Source organism: Paroedura picta, chromosome 9 (assembly GCF_049243985.1).
Source record: "Paroedura picta isolate Pp20150507F chromosome 9, Ppicta_v3.0, whole genome shotgun sequence".
NCBI lineage: Eukaryota > Metazoa > Chordata > Lepidosauria > Squamata > Gekkonidae > Paroedura > Paroedura picta.
Window position 1 is genome coordinate 67,097,071 of NC_135377.1, and position 22,893 is coordinate 67,119,963.

At 45.6% G+C, this 22,893-nt stretch overlaps 1 protein-coding gene across 5 annotated transcripts in view; it reads left to right on the plus strand.

Annotated features, from left to right (window-relative positions):
• Window positions 1-22,218, plus strand: part of SYCP2L (synaptonemal complex protein 2 like) — a 39,692-nt gene extending 17,474 nt beyond the window's left edge. For 3 of the 5 annotated variants that reach the window (XM_077353196.1, XM_077353192.1, XM_077353193.1), the window contains 20 exons: window positions 2,092-2,195; window positions 3,455-3,533; window positions 3,707-3,809; window positions 5,105-5,162; window positions 5,761-5,813; window positions 7,006-7,057; window positions 7,520-7,569; window positions 8,607-8,655; window positions 10,129-10,288; window positions 11,641-11,690; window positions 13,612-13,714; window positions 15,288-15,367; window positions 15,502-15,565; window positions 15,957-16,091; window positions 17,659-17,777; window positions 17,901-17,995; window positions 18,338-18,437; window positions 18,539-18,609; window positions 20,372-20,441; window positions 22,120-22,218. In XM_077353196.1, coding sequence (XP_077209311.1) covers window positions 2,092-2,195; window positions 3,455-3,533; window positions 3,707-3,809; window positions 5,105-5,162; window positions 5,761-5,813; window positions 7,006-7,057; window positions 7,520-7,569; window positions 8,607-8,655; window positions 10,129-10,288; window positions 11,641-11,690; window positions 13,612-13,714; window positions 15,288-15,367; window positions 15,502-15,565; window positions 15,957-16,091; window positions 17,659-17,777; window positions 17,901-17,995; window positions 18,338-18,437; window positions 18,539-18,609; window positions 20,372-20,441; window positions 22,120-22,182 — 1,658 coding nt within the window. In that variant the 3' untranslated portion in view covers window positions 22,183-22,218. The remainder of the gene's footprint in view (window positions 1-2,091; window positions 2,196-3,454; window positions 3,534-3,706; window positions 3,810-5,104; window positions 5,163-5,760; window positions 5,814-7,005; window positions 7,058-7,519; window positions 7,570-8,606; window positions 8,656-10,128; window positions 10,289-11,640; window positions 11,691-13,611; window positions 13,715-15,287; window positions 15,368-15,501; window positions 15,566-15,956; window positions 16,092-17,658; window positions 17,778-17,900; window positions 17,996-18,337; window positions 18,438-18,538; window positions 18,610-20,371; window positions 20,442-22,119) is intronic. The other 2 variants (XM_077353194.1, XM_077353195.1) reach the window with 2 other exon arrangements.
• The last annotated feature ends 675 nt before the right edge of the window (window positions 22,219-22,893 follow it).

The following is a 22,893-nucleotide window of genomic DNA, read 5'->3' on the forward strand; positions in this document are numbered from 1 at the left end:
AGCCAATCAGGAGGAGATTATGTGAAAAGTACCAAGAAATGCCTGATCTAAATATGCTAACTTCATGTCTCTTCCACTGCCCCCTGTAGGATAGTCTTCCCATATGCTGTTGAGTCATGCTCATTACAGATCTTGCATTTTCCAACACAGAGTTGGTGGTGTATTCGCAGGACAGTTTGAGGTAGTGAAAATGAGTATTGGCGGGTGGGTTTGAAGCCAGTTCTCCTGTGCCACAGCCATGGGGAGAAAACACAGGCGAGTGTGAGGCATAACCATTCCCATTGAACGTTTGACGTGAACCCCTTGTGTTGTGCATCTGAAAATTGGCAGGAAAGATCTCTTGAGGAAAGGCTAGAGCCACTAAGATCTTCATCCCAGCTACATGATGGGAAAATTCATAGCTGGATATCTTCCCGTAGAATCAAGAAGAAGAAATTAAGTTAAAACAACAACAAGTAATGGTGCTTCACTCCCCCCCCCCATTTGTTTTCATGAAATTAGTGGGCAGGGTTTGAAGCTGTCCTTGTAGATTCTTCATGTCTAGGACTGGAAACAGGTGGCATTCCAGGGACATTCTTTCAGTCCATTTTATTTCTATAGCCCACTCTTCCCTAGTTGGCTCAGCATGGGTTGACAGTGTCCGGTTTCCCCTGGCGACAGGGAAATTAAATAAGGGGCAAAATGAGAGGGTGTTGTGAGTGTCACAGTTCATTTGGGCTAAGAGTCTTCTCTCTCCACGTATGTGAGATCACCGGCTGTTCTTGCCTCTCTGAGAAATAGGTTGTTATGCCAGAGGCTGCACCTACAAAAGAGTCAAGAGTCCGTACCTAACAGAAGGTGATTTCTAAGTAAAGGGATAATTGAAGAGCAGTCTGACTCCTCGCTACGCTCTGCGTGAATGTGTGTCAGTGGGGCAGGGTCAGAAGCTTCGTATGGCTGCCCTTAAAACCTACGTTTGATCTAGCATAAAGGCATTCAAAGCATCTCCAGGCTGGTGCAACCCTTCATGACATCTGTGTGGCGCAAAGGATTCTGAGTTATGCTCTTGGCTGCATAACTGGTTTGCATGAGTTCCTACCCAGGCTAGTTGTTCTGCCTCATTTTCCTGAGTAAATTGGGCCCAAAACTGAGCCTTTTTTGGCACTTCTCAGATCTCCCCTCCAGGTTAAAGAAATGGGCCCCCTTTGACAGTATCCCTGAATCCACCTGGGTGGTAGTATCCTTGAGCCATATGGAAGGGCGGTATAGAAATCAAATAAATAAAATCGAGGTATTTTAGATCCACAGTCTTCTCACAATACACTAGGTTAGAAACCAGTCAAAGTGTGATGGGATTAGGCTGGCAGGATTTATTCTTGATGCTTCCATGCTAGAATCTTCGAGTTGTTGCATTGTTCTCCAGACCCTTGTAAATTGTACTGCAGTCAGTCTGTTCTAGTTAACTTCCATGATTCTGTGTTTGACTGACTGTTCTGTTTCTTGGATCCTCCTTTCTGATGATCAGGATAGTGTTTGCCTGCTCTCCAGTCTGGTGGCACTTTACTGGTCCATCAGGATTTCTCAAACATGATGGATTCTGAGAGTGTATTTTTCAAGTTCCTTAAATACTCAAATGCTTGAATTGGTAGCCTGTAGGAGGCTTAATCCATAATATTAGAGAGCCAGCTTAGTATAGCAGTTAAGACTCGACTCTACTCTGGAAAACCAGGTTGGATTCCCTACTTCTCCTCCACAGGCAGCCAGCTGCGTGACCTTGGGCCTTCCACAGATTTCTCATAGCTCTCTCAGCCCTGCCTACCTCACAGGGTGTCTGTTGTGGGGAGAGGAAGGGTAGGTGATTGAAACCTGCTTTGAGACTCCTTTGGGTAATAAAAAGCAGAGTACTAAACCCCAGCTTCTTCTGTGTATCACATGTACCCTCTTGAGTTCCAAATCATGTCTTTCATTTTATGTTATTGGGGTGTAGGGGGTGTGCTGATGCCCTGCAAACTCTTCTCTTGTATTGCATTTGTGCTCACCTTCAGGCTTATATCAGATCCTCTATAAGCTTTAGCTGCCTTAAAAATATTTTTGGGGAACATTGTCTTGCAGCGCCAAGCGACTGTACAAACTGGGTAAAAGATTCTGAAGGTACAGATTCCTTATCGGATATTTTTGGAGCGCATCAGAGTGATGAATCTGCGACTGCAATGACAGTAAGCGTGTACACCTTGGTCAGGCAAAGGAACTACCGTTGCCTTTTCTTCTTCCTGCATTTCACTCTAAATTTTTGCCTGTTTTGTTGAATCATGTGATTGCTTTCCTATTAACTCTATGGAAATATCCTCTGACCTCTGGATTGTCGGTGGGCAAGAGAATGTTGATTGTTGCCTGGGCTCCCTGATTGGCAGCCATATGGGAAAGGATCATCTGGGCACGCACCTGATATGGTCCGCCAGCTGTTGCTTTCTGCTTAAAGGCCCTAGAGCAGGCTTTCTCAACCAGGGTTTTGTGAAACCCCAGGGTTTCTTGATGACCCCGGAAGGGCTTCCTGAATGGGTGGGCGTTAATTAATTTTTAAATATATCTTTGAAATTTGTTCAACATTAATCATGAGATGGCCATATATGGTCATGAAATGGAATCTTTGGTGACTTTCATTAGCCCTGCAAGAAATTTTAATTTTAATCCATAGATTTATCCTAATCTACCACCCCTCAGATACTTGAGTTCTATAAGAAGGAAAGAACTCAGTTTTTAGTAAATCTGAAGCTCATTCGTTGTATTTTATGAATTAACTAGTATCAAAGCCCATTTTAAAAATGGGCTTTGAAAAGGATGGCAGGCAGGAGGGTGTGAGAGGGTGGCCGCAGCTCCCTTTGGCCCGCAAAGCGGGCTAAAGGGAGTGAAAAGCCCCCCCCTGCTGGCAGCAACTGGGCTTTGCAGCCCTCAGGGAGGCTTCAAACTCCCCCCCCCCTAACTCCCTCCCAGCATACCCAAGCATACCTGTGGGCCGCAAAGCCTGTCACTGCCTGTCTCCTCGTGGGCGACAATGAAGGCCGCAGTCACAAGGCTTCTAGCAGGCAAGGAGAGAGGGTGGGAGCTGGAGGGGAAGGGCCAATCAGGGTGGACCTGGACAGACGGGGCCCTGGACAGTCTCCTCCCAGGAGGCTGTTTCCCAAGTATATAAGGGAGCGAAATAGCGTTAAGGATTGGTCTTTTTTATAGTGGAATATGTTGGAAACCGCCCTGAACTGGCTACTCTGAGAAGGATGATAAATAAATTACACAAATAAATAAAATCAAGCTTCTCTGATTGTCGGTGGGCAAGTCTTTGTTGCCATAAGTGTGTGGCCGAGCGCCTGTTTGCAAGACTGTTGCCAAATGTCTAATTTCTGGTGTAGGCAGGCGTGTGTGTGTGTTAGCAATGGAAGTCCATAAGTGCTGTGTTCATTATTGGCAATCTCTCTGGCAGAAAATGGCTACTCCTGTTGATGCCACCGCAGTTGATAAAAGACAACAGACAGGAAAAGAGCATGGCAGTCCTGCAGAAGGTCAGAATGCTTCTTGCTGCATCTTCTTCTAAGATTGCAATCCTGTTTACTTAACATAAAATATCTTTCCGACACTGGGGCTTGTTTTCGACTAAATTAATTCAGGTGGATGGTTAGATTGGAAGGAACCAAAGCTGCTTTTTGACAAGTAAACATTTTCTGTGTCTTTTAAGCATCCGTGGATACAGTGGCGATTCCTCTGACACACTCAGCAGCTATACTGCAAACGCCTTCACCGTTGAAACCTTCTCCAGGGAAGCAGAAGTATAAGACTAGGTAAGTTCCGTGGCTGTATAGAGCTGATCTCCGAAGTGTATCTTTTATTTTCGGGAAACGACATGGATTTGACCAGCTATGCTTGCTTATGCTACTGAGTTTCTGCTTAGAATTGGCACACTGATCAGCTGATTTGTCAAGGATTCAGTGATGATGAGGATGCCTTTAGGAAGGGGGCAGCTGCTTGCCTCTTGATCTACTTGTTAGCAAGAGAGAGTCCCCTGGCGACACAGAAGTCATGGATCAACCTGGCAGCACAGCAAAGTATCTTCAGCAGTTGCCTTCCATAACTGCCAGCCTCTTTACTGAAAGAACTGCTGCCTGCTTAGCACAGTCACCTTTGAAAAGAAGAGGAGCTGCCTTTTTGTATCCTGCGTTTTACTGGCCATCAAGGTTGCAAACCTATGGGCCATATTTTTCCACTCAGTATTCTACCTAATATAGAAGTTATACTTCAGTAAAGGTAAAGGTATCCCCTGTGCAAGCACCGGGTCATGTCTGACCCTTGGGGTGACGCCCTCTAGCGTTTTCATGGCAGACTCAATACGGGGTGGTTTGCCATTCCCTTCCCCAGTCATTACCGTTTACCCCCCAGCAAGCTGGGTACTCATTTTACCAACCTCGGAAGGCTGAGTCAACCTTGAGCCGGCTGCTGGGATTGAACTCCCGGCCTCATGGGCAGAGCTTCAGACTGCATGTCTGCTCCCTTACCACTCTGCGTCACAAGAGGTGCATGTAGGACTCATAACTATGGACTACTACAGAAGAAGAAGAGCTGTACGATGATTTTGATCGATGATTTTTACTCCCCAAACATTGTGGTTTTCTTTACACTAGCTATTGAACAGTACTTTGTTTCTGTGTGCCAGTCACGGCCACAGCATTTAGACTTCTCAGTTTTTCACCTTTTATTGTTATTTCTTGTCTCTTTAGCAATTTTAAGTGTTCCATCAATCATTCATTGAGGCTTTTCAGTTCTTTTGACTACAGGGAAAGTCTTTGTACATTCTTCCTTGATAATCTCTGGTTTGAACACATAGTTTTTCTGGTTCCCTTTCCACTTAAACTTAGTAATGCAAATCTGTTCTTTTGTGGTCTTTAAACTCTTTAGGAATGTTTAGATTGTATTTTTGGCAGTACTTAATGGAAAATCCAATTGAAACTAATGGGAATTTTGCTTTTAAGCAAATTGTTGATGCCTCTCTAAATGCTCACTGCTACACTGAAAACTAGCTGGCTTTTAGCTACCATCCTGAAGGGTCATTCCTGTCCTTCTTTGTTTCTGGTATCCACAGGGTGCCGAGTGCAAAAGGAGAATCTGATATCCTGCCTATAGAAACAGTCATTGTAGAGGTATGTTTTAATTTGTATCCCATTACGGTGGTTTAAAAAACTTTTTGTTATAGCTTTCTGGGTATTTCAGATTTATTGGCCCAGATTTCTTGGGATAGGGTAGGAATGTATAATTCAAAATGCCTGCACAAATCTTCAGGAATAAGAGTTAGCACAAGTTATTTCATAATTTGTTCTGTTACCTTGAAAACATCTTAAGAAACTTACTGATAAATTTTCTTAATGATCTGAAATCCGTGAAAGAGATCCGTGGCAGTCCTAGCAGTGGTGGTAACATGTTGGTGAGGAAGCATTGCAGGAATATTTATGAAAATAAGAATCTCTCCTGTGAATCACTTCTGTGTAACCACAATAAATCTGTGTGACTGCTCCTTGCTGCTGTTGCTTGTTGTTTGAGTAATAAAAGATGTCTTCCCCCAAATCTTGTTCTAGCTTGAGCCACTTTTTTGTATTATATTATTTGCTTCTGAGTTGCACGGGGGGGGGGGGGGTTCCCTGCCCCTCCAATTCATCCTGAGGGCTAATTTCCTTCCAGTTCCCTGATAATGCTGCAAAGGGCCTTCTTTGCAGCCTGTCGCCCTTGATCTCTCTTTTCTAGGATAAGGAGAAAGGCAGAAAAAGAAGTTCAAGCAAAGAAGCGATGGAAGCAAAGTAAGCCATTAAGCTTGATATATGCTCCCTTCAGACATTTACGCTTAGTGAGAGCCCTTGGTAGGTGTTCCGTGTGACCACATGGGGTGGGGCAGAAATACGCATGATCATCCTGATACCCACGTGTCCTGTTTTGTCTGAAAGGGCCAACACGTGTTTTCAGCTTTGTCACATCCTGACTTTTCGATGGTTGGTTGGGTGCTAACCACAATTAGTCCAAATGCCAGTACAGATGAATAAGACCTGCTATAGTTAGCTCTGAAAATTAAGGGGAGGGTGAAATAGGCATGTAAGAGCAGAGGTATATTGATATATTTATTTTTAATTTTATACATGAGTTGACGGTGATGCGTGGCATGGTGGTTAAAGAGCGGCGGACTGTAATCTAGAGAGCTGAGTTTGATTTCCCATCCCTCCTCCACATGCAACGAGCTGTGTGACCTTGGGCTAGTCACAGTTCTCTTGGAGCTGTTTTCGCAGAGCTCTCTCAGAGCTCCTGTCTACTTCATAGGTTGTCTGTTATGGGGAGAGAAAGGGGAAGGAGTTTGTAAGCCGCTCTGGGACTCCTTCAGTGAAAAGTGGGGCATTAAAAAAAACAACAGCTCTTCTTGATGTACTGACCTTGTTGAAGGTGCTGGGCACCTTCATTCACAGACATCTGTTTTGGAAATGCACTGGGGAGAAATCCCTCCTCCCGTCTCTCTCTTTATATTGGCAGAATTTAAGTAATGTTTAATGCAGCTTCTCTGAGTCCATGGGGCAAAGCTGTCATGAGGTAGTTCTTTACATAATTCTGCATGGGAAATAGTTGTTTGTACCTATTCACTCAGTGAGCAGTTGCTCAATAGCATCTGAGGGAATCTCACTCAATCTGTCTTTGACAGAAGGAGGCAGGAAGGAGATGTACAGTGGCTTTCTTGAAATTGCCACATTAAAATAGAACCCCAGAATTATGACGGTGCACGTGGAAGAAATGGACGGGCAAGAAAGAGTACCTTGTAAAATGACAGCCTATTGAGAATTGTAAGAAATTATGGGTGGGGGGAGGTGTAATAATGAGCCTTCTTTAAAGATGGGCCCCTCCATTCAGTTCCACACAACTTAAAATTCTGTATGTTCTAAGCTGCGCAAATAAATGCATAATTCCATCTGTTTTCAAGAGTTCAGTGATCTGTTGATCTTTATGTTGCAGGAAGGATGTGTATGAATTTGGAAACTTATCTGATCCTGTGGCGCACAATGTGGTAAATATTTGTTTGTTGAACTTTCATGCTGCTGCTCCTGACCAGCCAACTCATGGCGGCTCACAACAATAATTCTAACAATAAAGCCAACGAACAGTGCCATGAAAGATCACCTCCATCCTCCCCAGCCCACTCTAACCCTACCTCCTAGCTGCCATCTGTGCAGGGCAGATGTCTTAAGCTGGACCATCAGAGGAGGGGCTATAGATCCTCCCTCAGCTGACCTCAACCAAGCACCTGGTGGAAGAGCTCAGTCTTGCAGGCCTTGCAGAACTGGGTTAGTTCCGTCAGGGCCTTCAGTTCTTCCAGGAGCTCATACTATGCTAGGGACTATTTTTCCCTGGATATTTTTCCCCAAACATATTTATTTCAGGAGGTACAAATGCAGTGAAATCCATGGCTTCCGATATATTGCTGCTTGAAATTCCTTCATAAAGAGCTTTGAATTCACTTTGTTTTTAGGTCACTGAAATGAAACACAAAGTTTTTGCCCAGAAGACGCCTTTACACAGGTATGGGAACGTGACACTGAATGTTTTTCCCATAACCTTTGTGCACAAGAGAGAGATGTGTAAGTGAGCAGCAAGAGTAGGCTGGAAATGAGGAGGACAGGTTCCCTGGGCAGTGGAAACAGTGAGGGTGGGAAGACTTGGGAACTGAATACGTTGTGAACCAGTCTGAGCAATGGGGGAACATTGAAGAGAAAGTTGGAATGATAAAGTCATACAGTGGCCACAACCCAGGTGTCATCAGGTCCACCAGCAGAGCCAGAACTGCAGAAACCATAGCCACTGTTGCCCCCCAAGCACCAAGACTACAGAGCATCACTGCCCCAGATCTAGTGTTCCATCTATATCTTGCAGCTTAATAACCACTGATGGACCATATATTGATACAATCCCCTCTTGAAGCTTTCTCTGCTGGTCACTATCTCCAGTTCTTGTGGCAGTGAATTCCGTGTATTAATTTCTCTTTGGTGTTAATTCCTCTTCCTTTTATCTGTCCTGAGCTTAAAGGTAAAGGGATCCCCTGTGCAAGCACCAAGTCATGTCTGACCCTTGGGGTGACACCCTCTAGCATTTTCTTGGCAGACTCAGTACGGGGTGGTTTGCCAGTGCCTTCCCCAGTCATGACCGTTTACCCCCCAGCAAGCTGGGTACTCATTTTACCGACCTCGGAAGGATGGAAGGCTGAGTCAACCTTGAGCCGGCTGCTGGGATCAAACTCCCAGCCTCATGGGCAGAGCTTCAGACAGCATGTCTGCTGCCTTACCATCCTGTGCCACAAGAGGCTCCAGCTTACTGCTCATTAATTTCATTGAGTGCCAATGAGTTCTTGTGCTGCGAGAAAGGGAGACAATTGCTTTTTTCTCAGCCTTCTCTATCCCGTGCATAATTTTGTAAACCTCTGCCGTGTCCCCCCTCAGTCGTCCTTTCTCTGTGCTAAAAGGCCCTAACCCCTTTAACTTTTCTCCCCAGGGGAGGTGTTTTGCAGTAGTGTGCTCTGAGCTTCTAATTTGGTGTGCATGTGGGTTGGGTTGTGCTTGCAGGAGGCTGGAAAAAGGAGCTGTGGAACTTCAGAAGACGAAACGAAGGCAGGTAATGAGCTCATATTTAATATTGCTTGCTTATGGGTGTAGAGGTTTCATTAATAGTAGATTAAAGATGTACACGAGTAAATTCATTGTCATAACCTCTCAGCAGTGAGGAAAGGTCTGCCCTCTTGAGTTTTATTTGGGCATTCAGATTTGCATGGCTTTAGATTCTCTGCTTTTGATGCCACGTACACATTGGGCACAGTATCAGAATAAGATAGATTTTTGTAAGTCCTGTTTCTCTGGATGAGCGTGGATACAGGGATTTTTCAAATAAATAAAGAATGGGTCTCTGCTTATCTACAACTAGCATTTTGGGAGAGAGATTATCTCCTGTCCTGTCCCATTTTTCCCTAGGCCTTTGTGGGTGTTAAATTGTTTTAAAAAGAGCTTATTTCCTGTTGACAAAGGTATAATTGTTAAACCAGGCAAACAGATGTAGCCTTTTGTTGAACCAGCTCAGCATTGACAGGTGGAACTCTGTCTCCTTGGTAGGGCATCTGCTTTGCATGCAGAACATCCCAAAATCAAGCCCTGGCATCGCCAGTTCAAAAGAACAGAGAGGGTGTGATATTGTAAGCCTCTAGCTGAGGGCCTGGAGAGCTACTGCCAAGCATAGTCGTCGAGACTGAATGTGATAGACCAGCATTCTCTACTTTTTTACCACTGAGAACCCCCAGGAACATTCTTCAGACGTCAAGAAACCTCAGAAGTGGCACAATCGTACAGAATATGATTGGGAAGCAGAGCTGTGCACACGCCCACCCGCGGCCCCTCCCCTTCCCATCAATCCAGGCCCATCATTGGCCACTTTGGGAGGGAGGGTCAAAATGTCCATATATGGTCATATCACCCAATCAATGACTAACTAATTAAAAAATATATTAAAATTAACTCTCCCCTATTTGCGAAACCTTTCCAGAAAGCCTGTGACAGGCTAATGCTCTTGCTTTAGTGCAGTGGTCCCCAACCCGCGGGCCACGGCCTGGTGCCGGGCCGCGAAGGCCATGGCGGTGGGCCGCGGCTCCCTCTCCCCGTCCCCCCCCCCCCCCCCGCAGTAAAAAACTTCCCAGGCCGCAAGCTTGCAGCCCGGGAAGCTTCTTACTGCGGGAGTGGGGGAGAGGGAATCAGGGCCGCGCCTGCGCGATTTCGGCCTGCCGGTCCCCAGCCTCAAAAAGGTTGGGGACCACTGCTTTAGTGTCTGCTGAGTCATAGGTTTGTGACTCTACTCGCAGTCAGATACATCAGGGGGATTCACCTGTGTGTGTGTGTGTGTGAGATTTTGGCCCTTTTTCTTTGGCTGCATGTGTCCTTCCTGATACACATGTGTCTGAGTCCAGTTGTACACCTGCCAGCTGCCATGCTGTTGTCGATGCATCGTGTACTTCTGCCCTCCGTATCAGAGAGCAGCTGGTTTTGAGATCTGACATGTAACGGATAAAGGACCGAGTGGGATTTTGTCCCCATCTTGCTGTAGTCGGCTACTTCCAGGAGGCATCTCTTCTCTGAGAGCAACCATGAAACGCCCAGCAACAGTGCTAGTGAGAAAAGCTGGATCATCGAGACTCAGAAAAAATCCGGGTCCAGAACTGTCGACTATACTCGTAGAAGGCCAAAGGTCCGGAGCAATTTAAAAGGTAAGATGGATTTGTACCGTACAGTCCAACGTCATTAGAAATGTCCAGATCTTATTCTTGTTTTGAATTCAGTGGGACTTTCTCCTAAGTAAATGAATGCTTAACTTTATGCTCCGCCGCCACCAACTGGCTAATGATCCCTGGCCCTAAAGAAGCCCATCTGGCCTCAACCAGGGCCAGAGCCTTCTCTGTCCTGGCCCCAGCTGGTGGAATGAGCTCCTGGAGGAGATCAGGGCCCTGACAGAGCTAAAACAGTTCCACGGGGCCTGCAAAAGAGAGCTCTTCCACCAGGCATATTTTTGAGACCAGGTGACCAGCAACATCTGCAGGGCCAATGCTCCCTCCCTGCCAGAGATCGACCGATGGGTTCTGCCCTGGACCTGTTTGCAGCATTATATTCTGTTACCTCTGTTTAATGTTATAGTTAATGTTATTGATACTATGAAAAGCTGAGATCCATGTCATGTTTTCTCTGTGTTTATGTAAACGGCCCTGAGCCTCAGGGGAGGGTGGTATATAAATACAATCAATCAATCAATCAATCAATCAATCAGTCAGTGCCCCTAAGGGACCATCCCTGTGGTTTGTCTTAGCTGTCACTCAAGTTACAGCCTGTGCTTGGCTATAGCTCACTCTTGAGGAGTCTGTGTAATTCTCACGCTTGAAGTATAAGAAGTACTAGGTGCCTGTTGTTTGTGTCTTGAAGTCATCAGCGTTGGTCAGTCTTCTGTGGTCCCAAAAATGCGTCAGCCTTGGAATGCTGGTGGTTTCATTTTGAACCTAGGAAAGGAAGGCAATCGTAAGCCGCTTTGAGACTCCTTTGGGTGGTGAGAATCAGGCCAAGAGGAAAGGTTTCTGTGTCACCTTAAAAGTGAACACTTCTATCCCAGCATAAGCTTTTGTGGACCACAGACTGCTTCTTTAGGAGCTGTGAGTGGAATTTCTCTTTGCAGACTTCTTGCAGAGAAGCCTTTGTTGAAAAAGCGAGGTTGAGGATCCATAAAGCCCAGGAAGTAGATGATCAAACGGAGCAATTCCATCTAAGACTCCATCCCATGTTATTTGTATTTTAATGGGTGCTTGACCCCCCCCCCCCTTACATAGTTCATCTTCATAAGATGAACCCACTCGTTGCTTCTAAAGAAGCTGGTTTACACGGGGAATCCCCAAGAGCAGTGAAGGGATACAATGGGATCCTTAAATTTTGCTCCCTCTTCTGCCTGCAAAAATGTTAGGTAAGATCCGAATCCATCAGCAGGAGCTACCTATAAATTCTGCTTCCATTTGGCTGCATTAGTGAAGCGTAATATTTGTGCATTAACAGTGGATTCATTTGGCTTGTCTTACCTTAGTACTGCCGTTATCTTCTCCAAACAGTAGCAGTGATCACCATGCAAAGAAGGTAAGATAATATAATTCTCTTTGGATTATTTTGGATTTTTATTTATTTGGGCTTTTATACCGCCCATTCTTTATTTCTCTTATTTTGAAAATAAGTGGGAAATCCAGAATGCAGTTTCCCCATTTCTTTTTTATTCTAGCTCGGCTCCGTGGTTTTTCGGGTGTCAGAAGTGTTTTTCAGTTCGGCGTTCAAGCCTTTTCACGGATGGCTTGCAGCTTTGTGACTTCTGTAACCTTGATCATTTTTTTTAATGGTTTAATATCAGGCTTTATGGTTAGTAGCTTCAGAAATGTGCTTGTGAATTGGGTGGCTGGCTGAAGAGAAGTTCATCAAAGCTGGATATTTGATCAGGCTGAGGGAGGCAGGACTGGGCAGTCTAAGTGTTGCCCTGTAGAGCAGTGGTCCCCAACCTTTATATCACCGGGGACCACTCAACGCCTTTTACTGAGGCCCGGTGGGGGGGGGGTAGTTTACTCCTCTACTCTCAACCACTGCCCTAACGCTCTCTGATCGCTATGGTACTGTTTAAACATCCCTTCAAAATAAGATACAGACACGCCACAACAATGAAGTGTGTTGTAAAGGGCTGGGGGGATGAAATAAAGGGCCGGGGGGGGGGGGAGAGAAGGCGTCCTTCGGGGCCCACCTCCGATTAGTCGAAGGACCACTTGTGGTCCGTGGCCCACAGGTTGGGGATAGCTACTGTAGAGGACCAGTGTAGTTTAGTGGTTATAGTTCCAAATGAGAATTAGGCTTCACGAAGGGCACAACATGGTCCGTTTGGGTCTGACTTTGGCATAGCAACCCTGATGAGAATGAGTCATGGCCCATTTTCTTCTGGGTACCATTCAGTGTCCTGGTGCTGAACTACTTGGCCCCTGCCTGCCTTAATTGTCCAATTCCTCCTTTATGTTCCATGATATTTTAAGGTTAATGCCCCCGCCTGGTGCATGAGCTTCCAGAAGAGCTGAGGGCCCTGATGGGGCTAACCCGGTTCCGTAGGGCCTGCAAGACAGAGCTCTTCCTCCAGGCATTTGGTTGAGGCCGGGCAGAAGAAAGATCTTAGCCCCTCCTCTGATGGGTCCAACAGTAATATCTCCCTGGATATGTGGCAGCCAGGAGATGGGGGGGGGGGTGGCAATGACTGGCACGGGGATTTGTGTGTGGGGTTATGAACTTCTACTGCTGTCATTGTTATTTGATGCTGTAAGCCACCAGAGCTGGCAGGCAGGGAGTGGCGGCCTAGAAATTGAACAAATAAAAGCAAAGCAAACAAATAAACCAACAAAAAACAATCACACCTGCTGTCTCCTACTCTAGAAGCTGACAAATGGAATGGGATTTTCTCATTCATTCAGACTTTAGCAGCCAGTGACTTTGGTCACCATCGTGCATGCAATGTGGCCTCTTCCGCAGGGCATTCCAGGCATGAGATGAACAGAGCTGGTTTGCCATTGCCTTCCTTAGTGTAGCAACTCCAGTTTTCCTTGGTGGTCTCCCATCCGAGTCATGACCACAGCTGAGGCTGTGTAGCTCCAAATCATGGGCGTAACAAGGGCTAATCAGGCTGCTGGGGAAACTACCAAAGAGGGGGAACAAATTCAACCCTGATGGTCCAATTTTGTTAAGAGGGTCAAGCCACAATAAATAAAATAAAATAAATATATAAATAAATTGTACAGTCTGATGTTCAGACACCTAATGTTTTTAATTATGTGCACACTATATTTGTTGTAGCTTACTCATGCATACATGCCATGAACAATCTTGTCCAAATATCCCTACAGGGTAAATGTTAACAAGTTTTTTTCCCTTGCCTCTTAAATGAAGCAATAGGTTGACTTTGCTTCATCAGAACCGGCAACCTCTCCCATCTCTTACAGAATGAATTAATTTAGAAGCCTACAAACTTTTCTTCCAGGTTGGGACTTCATCCATGTACAGAGACATGGCCAAGAAAAGAAGGCAGCTCTTAGCTGCACAGCAAACTGGTATACCAACACCCCTGGCATATAGGAGTCAGAGTATGTTGTCCTTTCAAAATGTACCATGTCCTTTTTGTGTGGTGTTGATGGTGAGAGCGAATTTGGTGTAGTGGTAAAGAGTAGCAGCTTCTAATCTGGAGAGTTGGGTTTGATTTTCCAGTCCTCCTCCACATGCAGCTGGGTGGCCTTGGACTAAACACAGTCTTGTTAGAGCTGTTCACACAGCAGTTCTGTCAGAGCTCTCAGTCAGACCTACCTCACAGGGCATCTGCTGTGGGGAGAGGAATGGAAGGTGACTGTAAGCTGCTTTGAGACTCCTTCGGTTAGTGAGAAGTAGTGATTTTATTTGTTAAAATAGTTACACCTTGCCTTGTGGCCCAGGGTGGCTTACAGACCGCAATTAAAAAACAGGCCACAATTAAAAAACGCAATAACCTCCCACATTAGACCTCCTCCTCTGTCCCCCCACAAAAAGATGTCTGCAACCTATATTAGGGATGTGCAACACCCCCCCCCCATGGCAGCTTGACAAACAGTTGATCCATGGAGAAATGTATCTCTGCTGCAAAGCTGATCCCCAAAAAGGCTTTTGTTGATGCCAGATGGGTTTCCCAAAGTGGAGGCAGGTAGCAAGTGGCCACCAGAGGACCTTACCTGTTGTATAGGTGCTCTGCAGTTGACGTACCACAGTGGTGGCACACGTGTATGTGCCAAGTGAACAGGGAAACACTTAAAAAAATTCCTTGAAGCCTCAAATTTCCCTTTGGCATGACTCTCAGAGCTGGCTCAAATATGCTGGAATAGCAGGCTTGTGCCTTTTCCCCTAATTGTATGCATTCAGACAGTAGTTCTGGAAATTATCCCATGTTGAATCCTCCTGCCCCCTGAAAAGTCATCTACATACAGAAAGCTATCAAATTGGGGGGGGGGGGGGGTAAAATTTCTGCTGCCTTCTTTCCAGTCTTAGAGCCCCACAGGTGTCTTTCTGTGACGTGACTTTTCCATGGAGGTTCATACATGGGGATGAGGGACAGCATTCAGATAAGCTCAATACTGGGAAAAAGGTATCTGAGGGGTTGAGGTTCTCTTCTTGCATCATGCTAAAAAGAATAAGGAGAGAAGTTTTACTTTACAAATGAGATCGCAAATCTGTAGGCCCAAAAATGTGTTCTCAGCTGTTTTGGGAGAGGCCTAAGCTGTTTCACTGAGACCTAAGGGAGCCATTTCAAAGGCATGTGTGATATTTGCTCACGGATCATCCCATTAGTTGAATGGGACTTCTGTAATGTTCTGCTGGCAAATAAGTATTCCTTCTTGTTATTGCGTTTAGATTATGTACCTCGTGAACCAGTTACCTTGTCAACCATATAGTCCTTTTCAGTGCACCATGGACTTTTAGCACATACATAGATAGCCACTACTTTCTTGTCCATTTTATAAATATATAAATAAATAAATTGTACAGTCTGATGTTCAATTGTAACCTGATGAAATAAGCTGTTTGATATCTCTGTGGCTTTCAGGGACAAGTACATTTCAGGGCTCCCCCCACCCCACCCCCCATGAGACCAAGATCTTGCAATATATTTGACTGGTCATTTTCTTCTCCCAGATGGCTTGGAAATAGCCGATGCCACTCAGCCACTGAGCAGTCCTTCTTCCCTTGATGACTCAGATGCCGACGGAAGCAAGGTATGGGGGGGGGGGGAGTGTCTGCATTTAGCTTGCTGTTCCTACTTCTGAATTTCAAGTATAATGTGAGAACAGAGCACAAGAAATATGTTCTGTCTAGAAACTTGATTGTTAGTTCTTCTTGCTCTCCCTAGAACTATGATGCTGCACCCAGTACTCTGCCTCTGAAAGACTCCAAACCTAAGCGCAAATTCACAGGTAGGGTTGAGCACATATAAAACAAAATGTGGGGAGGGCCAGTGGGCTGGCTTAAGCACCTATGCTGCTAGTTGCTTTAAGGGGGAGGCATGATCCTTTCCCCTACTTTTGTTCCCCTCCGATCTGTGCAGCCCAGCCTGTGGTATTGAGCACTGGTCATCTTTGCAAGATCATCAACGTGGTCTCCACTGCAAGGGGCCAAACTGATTTTCCTGAATGTTGTAATCATCCGGTCCTAAGTGGGGTTAAATCTGTTACAAACTTGGGTTAGATCTGTTGCAATCAAGATTTGATTCCAAAACCCAGTTAGCATATGGGGACAAGTGAAGTGAAGACCTTCTAAACCCCTGCAAACTGCAGTAGCACCAAGACATATTCTTGTTTCTATTAGGTTTCCAAAGTACTCTCAGTGAGAAGCGATTGAAAGCCACCAAGAGGAAATCTGGTCACGAGAGGTCTTCTAGCCTGTCTTTTGAACCCAAACAACTTTTTGATTCCATGGAGGTGGAAGAGGAAATTCATAAAGGTGACTATAGGTTACCTTGTGCCACCCACTTTTCTAAAGCTGTCTGTCATTTTAGTCACTCTACAAATCCTAAAGGCTTCCTTATTTTCCAAAATTCTCTTTTTTAGTAGTTGCCTCTTTTATGCAATGTGGAGAATTTTGCTTTAAAAAAATTAATCTGTAATTGTTTAATTATTGTGGTTTTGTTAACTGAGAAATCTGGTTTGTAACTCTAGAAGTATTCCTGAAATTTAGGCATTTGGCTGAAGAGAAAAATTACTCTAGCATGAGATCTTGATAGTGTGCCTTTGTAACTTTACTCGGAAATAATCAGGTTTCTGATATGGGAAGGGTAGAAAAAATACCCAAGTTGGTCTTCAAGGTCCCAGATGCGTGTTACACCATTCAGTGTACAATGGGTTCCTTGTTTGTAATATTAGCCTAATGGGCATTTAGTTATTTAAATGCATAACACGCCCTCTCCACTAAAGGCCGACTCAGGGCAATGAACAGCATATGTACCATAATACAGTTCATCTTGTTTAAAATATGTAAAATCTAAAATCCAGAAGTCTAGAGCCAGGACCTGAGGGCCTGGGGTAGGGTGTGGTGTAAGGTGCAATATAGGAGGAAGGCTGAATTAAATGTTAGCTGTTTTCCTGGCCTCAGCTGTAAGCCCTGCAGAAGAGCTCCGTTTTACAGGCCTTGCGGAACTCAGTGAGTTCTGACAGGACCTGAGGTTTTCTGGGAGCTCTTTCCACCAGGAAGGAGCAAGGGCCAGAAAAGCCATGGCTCTGGTTGAGGCCAGTCGGATTTCTTTGGGGCCGGGGACCACTAGCGTGTTCGTATTGGCCAAGTGTAAGGCTCTTCTAGGGACATATTTGAAGAGGTGGTCCCTTAGCTCTAATGGGCAAGTTGTCCTCAGACTTCAATGATACCAGATTGGATTAAGTATTGCGTACCCTAGTCTTTCCATACGTAAGGCAAAAGAATGATCACATTGACAAAGAGATGTTAATACAGATGTTATGCTCATTGAAAAAACTAAGGGTGGGGTGTGCTGGATCACTTGGAAGATTCATTTTCAGTAATGCATCATTGCTATCAAGTTCCCCGGGGCATCCAGAAGAGGGTAGGACCAAGCCAGTCCCATCTTTCTGCTTGGGCTCTTCTTCATCTTCTGCGGAGGCGACCTGTACAGTGGAGCGCATGCAACTTGTGCTAGAGCCTTCTGTCTTGCATGAGCAGAAATGACCAACATTGTTTTTTATCTGTTTGAATCCAGCATCAGCAGCCTTATGCATCTGCTTGCATTCTGGTGTACAAGCAGGTCTGAGTGAACCCAGTAAACCATTAGCTATTGTGGAAGACTCAATGCAGGGCCACCGAGTTTGAGTCCAGTGGCATCTTTAAGACCAACCAAGTTTTATTCAAAGTACAAGCTTTCGTGTGCATTCGCACTTTGCTAGACAAGCTTTTATCTTGAATAAAAGCTTGCTGGTCTTTAAAGTGCCCCTGGACTCAAACTTCGTTCTGCTGCTTCAGACCAAAGTGGCTGCACACCTGAACCAATACTTCTTTCGTGCAGGAGAAACCGTAGATGTGTTCGAAGATAATGTATCCCGCATGTTGCAGGAAGATGTTGGTGATCCAAGTGTCATTGCCGCCTTTGAGACCTTCACAAATGAACTGAAGAAAACGTTTTGGGTAACCCACTTGTTTATTTTTGTTCAATGTAACCGACTTGATTTTGGAATACTTCAACATGTAGGTGATTTCATATGCATAATTCTTCCTCCCCTGGCCTAATCGGCTGGCACCGTGATTTAGTCTCGGTACAAGAGGATAGAGATTTACACGCGAAATACCTTGAAGCCACCTGAACAGAATATGTCCGCATTATTGAACCAGATACATCAATGCCGGTGAGTGCTGAGGTGAGGGTGGAAATTGCCTTGCATTGGCTGTCGGAAAAGGAATCCTTTCTTTAAGCTGGGAAGGCAGGGCAGGAGCAGGGAGCTGTCTAGGCTTGTGTGGTTCGGCACGATTCGGCCACTTCGGCAGCCATTCAAGCCCGAGGCGGTGCTGGCCTCCTCGGGCTTGAATGGGTGCCGAAGTGGCCAAACCGCACCGAACCGCACAAGCCTATGTCAACACCTTCCTGCTGCCACCGATATTTTCACCCGTGAAAATATAGGACCTAATGTTTTCTCTCCTGAAGGATTGAAATAATGTACGTGTGTGTGTGTTTCTTCCCCCGACATCAGTCTGAAGGAACTGGAAAACTTCCACAGGACAGTTGTTCAGGAACTAGACAGTCTGGAGAAGAGAGCTCAATTCCTCTCAAACCTTGAGGAGGACACTGTGGTAGGCTACCCCTTTTGCTCTCTCGTGCGTCCTCTGTAGATTGGTTTTTCTTTCTTGTTTAGTGCTTTAACTTGAGACTCACATTAAGAACATCGTTTCAGGAGTTTTGGACTAAGCAATCCAACAAGTTGAGCAGTACGCTGAATGCTTTTTGTGCTCGTCAAATGCAGAGGTATTTCTGTCCCGGCTGTCTGTCTGAGTGGGCACAAGTGGCATCTTTTCAGGCACTACTTTGGTGGCTTGGGGTCCAGAACACCCTGTTCTTCTGAGGGCTTTTGTGGCCTGTTTTCTCTCACCGCTGTTGAGGGTGTCTTCAAGAGGCAAAGCTAGCAGATCCAGCTCAGTGGCCCACGAAGGTACGCACCTTTCCAGGTCAACATAGCCAGTGACCAAGAAGTGCCTTCCATTTCAGAAAAATTGGACTTTTCCAGTAATACATTGTTAAGGGGGGAAAATACGGTCCTTTGCCCGCACTACAGGGCAAACTCTTAACTTGACATTTAACTCCACAACTCCCAGATAGAACATCGGCATGTGGGTTCTTGGGTGAGCTCTTAAAAAGGAGGGGAGGCAAATCAGAAAAGCTCAGCAGGAGTTATGGTTGAGAGAGAGATTCTCAGCCCCCCACGTATTAAACCCAGCCAAGGCTGGATCACTGAATTGTCAAAGGCTTTTGTGGTTGTGGGATTTCTGGGCTCCGTGGCTGTGGTCTGGTAGTTTTCATCCCTGATGTTTCGCCCGTAACCGTGACTGGCTTCTTCAGAGGTAGAACATAGCAAGATGGGAATCCCTCCGTGCTCAAGTGTGGAGTGTGTGAACAGTGGCTGAGCCTTTTATTTACTTCTCAGGGTGGGGTGTTTGGTTGAGCCCGAGAGCGATAAGTACTGGGGAAATTGGACCCCCTTCCCCTAGTCGCCATGCTTAGGTGCTAGACCAGGGGTAGTCAAACTGCGGCCCTCCAGATGTCCGTGGACTACAATTCCCAGGAGTCCCTGCCAGCGAATGCTGGCAGGGGCTCCTGGGAATTGTAATCCACGGACATCTGGAGGGCCGCAGTTTGACTATCCCTGCCGTCAGCAACTACCCTGAAGTATTTCCATCCTCAGCTGTTCCAACATCTGAATCAATAGCATTGGAGTTCTGGGTGAATTAAATGTGTTCCCGCCATCTTGGGATTTGTGCAATATTAGGATGTTTTATTGGGTTGTTGTTTGTTTAATGAATTGTGATTTTACTGTTTCATTATATATGTTGCAAACCGCCATGAGCCAGAATTTCTCAGGATGGCGGCACAAAAGTCAAACGATTAAACAAACAAACAAATAAATGTATCCCTGTCTTATCTGCAAGTCTCCCCGGGTGATGGACTTGGAACTAGGAAGCGTTTTTCTTGTGTCTGGATGGAGATCAGGAGCTAGTCCATTTGGAAGTGTTTTTCTGAGAAGTACATCCAATGCCTCTGAAGGAGCCAGCCACAGTTCCTGGCAGAACCTCGGGGACTAAAACTACCAGATCACAGCCATACTGCCTGGAAAATCCACAACCACCAGTTCACTCTGGCCACGAAGCCTGTTAAATATCCCAAAAACTAAGACAGCCAGGTTGGTGTAGTGGTTAAGAATGGCAGCCTCTGAGCTGGAGAACTGGCTGTGGTTTCCCACTCCTCTTCCACATGCAGCCATCTGGGTGACCCTGGGCCAGTCACAGTTCTCTCAGAGCTCTCTCAGCTTCACCTACCTCGCAGGGTGTCTGCTGTGGGGAGGGAAAGGGCAGGCGGTTGTAAGTGAGACTCCTTCTGGTAGAGGAAAGTGGCATATAAGGACCAACTCTTCTTACTCCTCGTTATGGCTGGTGACCTTGTAGCTGTTGGAAGCTGAGTAAAAATACATTCTGGTGGATAAATCCATTTATGCCCAGAGTTGTTTTTCTTGCAGGATGCAGTCCATGAATTCAGGGCCAGACGGAACCGCAGTGAATTTAAAGGAGACAGTCCAAAATGTCAAGGTACGCATTGCAGGCAACAGGCAGGCAGGTCTGCATGTATTACAAGCTGAACATCAGAGGGGAAATGAACCAGTGAAGCATGAGCATAATGTTTAACAAGGAGAGTTCTGCAACAAAAGAAGGTTTTTATACCTTTATTTGTGTTTAGTTGGGTTAGACATTCACTGCCCAAGCCAGCTTTAACAATGAAGGGTGGAGGATTTTGCCCTCTTCTGTTGTTTTGAAATGTAGCAGATAGAGGGAAGACTTTTTTGAAGATGGGAAAACGTGTGTTGCATTCCCATGTGTGAAACCTTCTCCACACACGTCTGCCACAGGTTTTCCCCAAGCTTCAGGGAGCTCAGAGAAGCATCCAGGGTTCCAGTTCTCCCTCCCCCCTCCAAAGACAACTCTTTGAGGTAGCTAAAACAGAGAGAAGGTGACAGGCCCAGGCTGAGTGCAGCTCCCCTGGTGCTTTCTACACCTCCCGTTCTGCATCAGGCTGAGCTGCTGAGATGGTTTGAAAGCCATTTTGCTGGTTTTCAAAGCTTTCTGGGACTGGAGATCCTTGGCTGGCCCTCTGACTTGAGAGGTGGGTGGTGCCTTCCAATTCCGCCCTCTAGCTGCCTTCAGCCTGCTGGTCACTCGGGCAAGAATTGACAGCTGCCTGTATGTGTGCTTTCTCTGTTGTGGCTCCCATCTTGTGGAATGGCCTGCCCAAGGAAGTCGGGAAGGCTCCCACTCTAGTAGCCTTCTGCAGATTATGCAAAACTTAAATATTCAAGAGGGCCTTTCTGCACAGATTATAGGATTGCACTGTGCAAAATGGGGAAGAATAGGGATTGGCATCAACTGGAAAATTCCAGTTCGCTTTAGGGTTTGGGTTGTTCCTGAATGAGAACGACCTGAAATGAACCAACAGGTTCAGACTTATGTATTGTATCCCGCCACGAGCCTTCTTGGGAGTGGCGGGCTAAAAATCAAATGAACTAAACTATTTTGTTCTGTTTGGGGGAGGGATGAAACAGTAGTCAACCTGTGGTCCTCCAGATGTTCATGGACTACAATTCCCAAACGCTGGCAGGGGCTCATGGGAATTGTAGTCCATGAACATCTGGAGGACCACAGGTTGACTACCCCTGGTTTAAATGACTTGAACCCCAAACCTGTCAGGGAGAAGTTTGGGGAGGTACCTCTTCCATTAAGGTTCCATACTGCTGTGTATAACTTACAGTAAGTAGTACCCTGTTATGTTGATTTTGCACTTATTAATGTGTCAAGTTAATCTTTGTTATGCTTAAATTCCGTCTGTTGATTCCAGACTTCTACACTCCTGATACACTGTTATTGAATGGCTCCTGCATTGTGCAGGGGGTTGGACTAAATGACCCTGGAGGTCCCTTCCAACTCTTTGATTGGACTGTCTCACTTTGCATAATCCATTTTGGTTCCCTGTGAGAAAGGTGGACATTAAATAATGTGAATAAATATTCCCCTTCTTCAAGGAAACATGCTGTTTGAGTCAGTCGCTGTTTCGTATTGCCCCTTTGAAATGCTCCTCATGACTCAATCATTGGTCCCTATTGACCCATTAAAGCACCTTTAAATAGGCTGGATCATCAGTGTTAATAAATGGTCACTTTACATTTTCTACAACTTTTCACTTTCATACTGAGATGGCCTTTTTCTCTCTCCACAGTTTGGAAAAATTATAGACCTCGAGGAAGAGAGAAACAAGGTTTTCATTATTGCTTCTGACTGATGATTAAAACTAGTTGCAATAAATCTAAAATTCCTCCAAGGCAAATGTTTGGATTACTTTTACAGTTTATTTACCACCTTACCGTCATTCCTGAGCTTATATGCAGTTCACTGTCTACACTGGGGAGGTGCACCAGGGAACAATTTGGTACTGTGTTGATTTGGATCCAATCAATTGAGGTATACCCAAATCATCCAAATCCCATTATCAGTATTCGATTCAGATGATTCAGGTACAGCCAATTCAATTAAGCCACAGCCCGAAAAAACAGCGGATCCACAGAGAGAAACCTCTCTCCACAAATCAGCTATCAGCTTTATGAGAGCCAGCTTGGTGTAGTGGTGAGGAGTGTGGACTTCTAATCTGGTGAGCCGGGTTTGATTCCCCACTCCCCCACATACAACCAGCTGGGTGACTTTGGGCTTGCCACAGCACTGAGAAAGCTGTTCTGACCGAGCAGTAATATCGGGGCTCTTTCAGCCCCACCTCCCACACAGGGTGTATGTGGAGGGGAGAGGAAAGGGAACGTGATTGTAAGCTGCTTTGAGACTCCTTTGGGTAGAGAAAAGCAGCATATAAGAACCAACTCTTGTATGTGGGGCATTTCGGGGGCAGAGCCCAACAAACAGCTGAAGATCTTTAGGATCAGATTTTGGTGGGATCGTAGTCAGTCAAATCAAGCTGGAATCAATTTGGGCTTCTCTGATTCGG